This window comes from Clupea harengus, unplaced genomic scaffold (assembly GCF_900700415.2).
Source record: "Clupea harengus unplaced genomic scaffold, Ch_v2.0.2, whole genome shotgun sequence".
NCBI classification, from domain to species: domain Eukaryota; kingdom Metazoa; phylum Chordata; class Actinopteri; order Clupeiformes; family Clupeidae; genus Clupea; species Clupea harengus.
The window spans coordinates 19,800-26,351 of NW_024879978.1; the positions used below are offsets into that span (position 1 = coordinate 19,800).

General features: G+C 37.5%; 1 protein-coding gene across 1 annotated transcript; it reads right to left on the reverse strand.

The window, feature by feature from the left end:
- Nucleotides 1–2,142: 2,142 nt before the first annotated feature.
- On the reverse strand, nt 2,143–5,980 carry pim2 (Pim-2 proto-oncogene, serine/threonine kinase). The gene is made up of 7 exons (XM_042705926.1): nt 5,746–5,980; nt 5,247–5,347; nt 5,063–5,113; nt 4,334–4,554; nt 4,050–4,219; nt 3,728–3,904; nt 2,143–3,613 (listed from the first exon to the last, which is right to left on the reverse strand). Exons 1-7 carry the CDS (start codon nt 5,807–5,809, stop codon nt 3,468–3,470), a joined length of 930 nt encoding a protein of 309 aa, XP_042561860.1. The 5' UTR covers nt 5,810–5,980; the 3' UTR covers nt 2,143–3,467.
- Nucleotides 5,981–6,552: the final 572 nt, after the last annotated feature.

A 6,552-nucleotide genomic window follows, 5' to 3' on the forward strand; every position in this document is an offset into this window, starting at 1 on the left:
AATAGACCAAGGTTTTCAGCTCAAGAGCGAAAGCTTAAATATAGAGACAAAGATAGAGGGACCTTTCTCTCTATGGGAGCAGCAGGATGGACCTGATGCTTCTGCCATGCTTTCAAATCAGGCTCCGATTCCCAGGCAGAGACTGTTACTGTTGTAATAGGCATACAGACAGTTACTCTTACAATTCTGATGTAACACTCCTGTATATTTGCTTGTAAAGATAAATTATGAAGGACCTTGATACAGTACAGTCCACACAAAAAAATGCAATAGAGACTTTATTATGAGGCTATAATATATAAAAAGATGTGTGTATGTGGCTATGCGTGTGTGGGTGCTCACTGTAAAAAAACGTACATTTGTATTACAAAAACTATAATATTATAATATAATAATAATATTATGTTTCTCTTTAAAACATAATATTATTGTTTTGAACCAACGAATGAGGACACAGTGTTCACCTTATCCATTTCCGTTATGTAAGATAAGCTGAAAGATAATGAGGGAAAGTAAATGATCACATGAGGTCTCTGGAGAACCTTGCTGCTACCACTCCTTGCTCCTTGTTAGATGGGTTCCCATCAGACTGCAAGAACATTGAAATAATCAAGCTTAGATATAGGGTGCCAAAAGTTTTTATGTGTTTGTTAATGTTAGTTGTTCTCAGATACCAAAACAGTTTCAGACATGGGCTGAGTCTTTGTGTTTCGCTTTGAAATGTGTCACATTTTATTCCCACCTGAACATGTCAGGTATTAATAAGGGTCATTAACTCAGTGGTTCCAATCTGGTACCCTTTCACTTTAATGAATGCTTCTGATAGTTGCTGGCCGACTTATTCAGATTACATCATATCTAAGCATGGACACAGCAGTGTATTAGTCTAGTTGCAGTAATATAACATTAATTAGAATATAATCTCTGTGCCTGCTTCTCAAACCTGCATAACACTTTAATGTTGAAGTTACGTGAATAAACAAAGGAATCTATGGCACCTATTTTCTATAACATTAAACAATCCAAGTGGAATCCTGATGTAGCACTTCCTTATATTTGCAGGTAAATAGAAATTTAGAAGGACCTTGATAGAGTGCAGTCCACACAAAACCATGCAATAGAGAATTTATTATCAGGCTATAATATATTAACAGATGTGTGTATGTGGCTGTGTGTCTGCTTACTGTAAAAAAAAAAAAACACCTCACATTTGTATGACAAAAACTAGTCTTGTCTCTCTTTAAAACATAATATTATTGTGTTGAACCAACTCATTCGGACATAGTGTTCACCTTATCCATTTCCTTTATGTAAGATAAGCTGAAAGATAATGAGGGAAGGAAATGAATCACATGAGGTCTCATGGGGAACCTTGCTGCTACCACTCCTTGCACCTTATTAAATGGATTCCCATGAGCCTTTGCAAGAACATTGAAATAATCAAGCTTAGATATAGGGTGCCAAAGGTTTTGTATGTGTTTGTTAATGTTAGTTGTTTTCAGATACCAATACAATTTCAGAAATGGGCTGAGTCTTTGTGTTTTGCTTTTAAATGTGTCACATTTTATTATTTTATTAATAACAGTCAAAAACATTTTTTTTTCAATATGTGGTGTCATAAACTAATGACCATTCTAATTGTTGCTGGTGAACATATTCAGAACGCTTTATTTCTAAGCAGGGACCCTAGGACCGGGTGTAGTTACAGTAATACAGCAATAATTTCACAACAATCAGTGTAAGGTGGGTGCCTATTTCTCAAACCTGCATAACACTATAATGTTTAAGTTGTGTGATTAAATAAATACATCTATGGCACCTATTTAATATAACCTTAAACATTTTTATGGAAATTAGTTGGTCTGTGTGTTTTATAAGGGACCAAAATAAAATTGAAAGAGAAATGCTGTGTTCGATTAATCAGCACAAATATGTATTGCATGCAGCCACTTGCTTTCAGGCATTCTACACATTTTAGCAACTGGTCTGACAAATTAGGATAAGTTTACTACAGCTTCTTCATTAATATCTTATTTCTGTTTCTTCATCAAATATATGACTACTAACTGGATGCTGTCAGTATTCAAACAGTTGTACTGTAGTTTGTTATTGCATAGGGACAAAACACACAGAATAATCATATTTAACAATAACAAATATTGCTTTATTTACAAACTCTGTACTTACAGAAAAAAACATTCAGGTAAAAATCTTATTTAAAATAAATAACATTACCTTGACAATTGATTATTTACAGTAAACAATACACAGTATTAATGAAAAGTTATTGCAACCCAGGCTAAATAGCCCAGATTTAAAAAAAATAACTTTCAAAATAAGGGTGACATTGGTTTTGTTCAATTCCCTCCAACTTCTCAAAGTATCGGGGCTAACACAGACACTTCTAACAGACAAATGAAACATAAATTAAAGGAGTTTGAAAAACTACAACCGATTGTAATTCAAAATAAAGAAATATTAAATATTATGGTGTTGTCCAATGAACACAACATAGATCTCATTATAAACTTGGCCAAACATTGACCGAATAAACCTGTAACTTATCCACCCCAGACACACATCAGATCAAATACATTTAAACTCTAAATCAGATCCAACGCTATACCCAGATAAGTAGTAATAAACCCTGTTGGCCATTTGGACCATTCTTAGTTCTGGGTTGAGCAAGGGCTCTTTCTTCTTCCTGAGTGTTTATGGGTCCCTATGTTGTACTGAAAATCTGAATTTTGGAAAGATCATTTAAAACAACTCTGGGTCATTGCTAGTGATGTTACAGGGACATACCAAAACTAACATTGAAGTTTTAACAAGAAACAACCTATAAGATTTTCAGGAGCAACAGGAATCTCTTTTTAAGTCCAGTGATGCCACTCCCAAGCTCTAACATACAGCAGGTTTTTTTTAAGGTGGATCAGTAGTGCCCTGTATTATTGTTAAGGGAGGTGGGAGAATGAAACAGGATCCTTGGTCTTTGTTACCTCTTAAAACAAGGTGAAAATTCTATAGATACAACGACCTGTAAAACCAGGTCTTAACAAAGTATCACTTTTGGTCTGAAGGCAAATGAATGGCAACATTCTTGGCCTGAACTTGAAATTCAACAGGAAGAATCCGAATTTCCATGAACAGAGTCCATGCCATGGATCTTCAATAATGTAACCTAAATGTAAACACTCTGAAAATAAATAAATAACAAAATAAAATAAAACTCCCTAATAAATAAAGAATCTTCTGATTTCAAGAATTCCCCAGAATAATTTAACACCTAGGTTCACCCTCCACATTGTGCTAGGCCCAATCATTGGTCATTCAATCAAGGCATAAACAGCTTGGACTAGCTGACGACTGTGTCAAATAGAATGATCCTACTGCACAGTCCACACTCCATGAGAAAAACACAAGCTGGCCATGTGAAATTTCTCTAACTGCCCAAAGTTATCCAGAAATTAGAGGCTTTGTGTGATATTCTTCTCCACTGACACGTCTCCAATATCATCACAGGTCTCCATCCAAGGATGTAGCAAGATCTCCTCCAAACTTGGCCGGTCCTCTGGCCTATACGCTAGGCACCACAGAATCAATGACTGGCACTCTGGAAAAGAAGCAAAATAAGATCTTGGGGTCAGAGTCATGAAAATGACAGAGAGCATCATTAGGCATCAGGACTGTTTTATTTCCTGCAGTACAACAGGCCAAGAGTGCTCACCTTTGGAGATGCGTTTGGTGAAACTGGGCTTGGCCTGCACAATGTCTCTGTCGCTTTCAAAAGGGATGTCGCCACAGACCATGTCAAAGAGGAGTACTCCAAGTGACCACACGGTGAGAGGCACGGCATGGTAGTTTTGGTGAAGTATCCACTCAGGAGGGCTGTAGACTCTTGTACCTGGAACAGAAGAACGAATAAAGGGAAACTTGTTAGCAAGGCAGCACTAGTTGTGTGTTTCATGCTTAAGTAAGATGATGTGATGTGAGATGACTGAGATGATGTGACTGTCATGATTTTGCTGATGATTTAAGGTTCGACTTACCTTCAAAATCTGAGTAATCACTGTCTTTGTAGAGAGCACCAGATCCAAAGTCAATGATCTTGACGTTTCCAGTGCGGGTGTCCACAAGAACATTTTCATCTTTTATGTCCCTGTGTACAATCCCCCGGGAGTCACAGAACTGCAGTGCTTGAACTATCTGCCTCAGAAACCTGCAAAACAAGCCACAAATGTCAGACCATGTCATTGACTTCCAAAACTAAAAATATTAGCTTGTCAAATGGAGAACCAAACTACTTGACAATCGAATAAAAACTCAACTGTACCTTTGGGCAATGTTCTCTTCCAGACTTCCTCTCTCTGTGATGAAGTCGAAGAGGTCCTGGCAGGGCTGTGGCCTCTCAAAGATGATAAGAAACCCACGTCCTGGCAGCTCAAACCAATCCAACATCTGAATGACCCCACTATGAGTTTTGGCTGAGCTTGGCCCACCCCCCAGACGCAGAAGCAGAGCAATCTCCATGGGGACACGGTTTGGTTCATCAGGCTGTAACAAGGAGATAGGGAGACCTTGATTACTTACGCATATGTGAGTAAGAGATGTGTTGGATATAATCAGTATATACATTTTTTTCATGGCTGTGTAATAGTGCCAGATGTAATAATTCAGGTAGAAATTATTCTGTAATAATACAGTAAATCAAGAAGAAATAATCAAAATTATATTTATTACACTATTTATTAAATTAAGCTCACGATGAATTAAACAGAAAACAATAAGTTACGCATAATCAAATAAGGTAATTTACACGGTTTTTTTCATGGGGGAAATACGTCTGTGTTTCGTAAACATTGTTTTGGGAAACTCGTCATTGCTACGTCACAAAAATTACGGTTGGGTTTTTCCTTCCCGCTATTTTCCCACCAGCAGAGGGAGCAATGCACCATTAATGTGCAAGCGGACTTTACTTTGAGACAATGAAATATGGATAAAAACAAACAAAAACAAAACAAAAAAGAAATCTAAAAACTACATATAAATAAATAAATCTTACCAGTCTCGCCCACTGCTGCACCCTATCAGAGGATATCTGTTTGATCGCAACCTAAAATGGAATGAAATGTAAAAGTTAATTAGATACACGTGGAAAGAAAAATATGACCGAAATCGTTTCAGTTGTCCTATCCTAACGAAACAAATAAGACAATTTTCTCTTCTGGGGAATTTCCCACACCCACCTGCAAGCCGTCTGAAATGCGTTGGCCAGCAAAGACGGACCCAAAACCACCGCTTCCCAAAAGCGAACCAAGCTGATACTGCTTCTCAAAGGGCTCTTTGCCTGTTGTTTGCGGGAAGAAAACAGAGTTGAGTTGCTGAGCATAAATACATGATCAATAGCCTACGTCTAAGAATACCTCTGACAGTAAAAAAGCCTGTAAAGGTTTTTTTATTTCGAAATTATGCCTAAATCAAGTTATTGTATCAGCCGTCTATATCGCCGTCACAGGTAGGCTATAGTTACAGCTGACAGTCAAGTCAAATGAAGCTAACTAGCGATAGATAGGTTATGTTAGGCTATCGGTATCGATAGCTACGTTAAGCGTGTGTGTACATTTGTGTAAATCCTAGACACGTAAATCGGGGTGAGAACAGGCCAGTAAAGGCCAATTCATTTCGAAAAACATGCTACTAACATCAGTTCAACAGTTACTTAGAAAAATAAAGCTTTCAACTTACCAATTTTACCTCTTACATCCTCTGATTGTTCCAAATGGATATCAACAATGAGGCTGTCCAACATCTTTGTTCGGCTTTTGGAAAATTTGAAAAAATACACAAACTGAACCTAGGCTTCAGGATAACATCTAAGTTCGACCAACTTCAATCTAGTACATCCACCAGAGCGCCATTTAAAATCACAAAGACATTAGCTCGATGTTAACCATGTGAACACATGACAGAATGGTGTACGCTCAAAGTTTGTTGCTGTTTTAAGTTTACATTAGTAAACACGCCCAGGTAGAGGACCTTAGCCAATCAGAATCATATCCTTCACAGTATTTTGAACAGTCTTCCAATCACAATGCACCATCATTTAAATATATGAATATTAATGAGACAATGTTTGGTTTTTTTCAACTGCTCAAATAAGCTTCCAGCACAATAGCGCGCGCCTTTGATAAGGAAATAAAGGAATCGTTTTAAGCTTTGCCCTTTTCTCATTTTTTAAAATCAAGAACGATCAAATCATCTCTATGACTATCTACACCTGTGTCTGAAGGGAAACTCCTCCGTGTCTGATACCACCTGGTCAAAGACAACGTAACACCAACACTGTAGGCTACATATTTCAAATAGGAGTTATTATTATATATTATTTGGCCATCTGTTCGTTATTAAGGTAACTTCCAGTAATCACGATACCCGTGCGTCTACAAACACCGCTGGGTGTTAATAAAGCAATTCAGTAGACCTCGGGTCTGAACACGTGCTCCTTCTTGACGGGAGATGTGCGGTGCTCCAAACAGTGACTTTCATAATTGA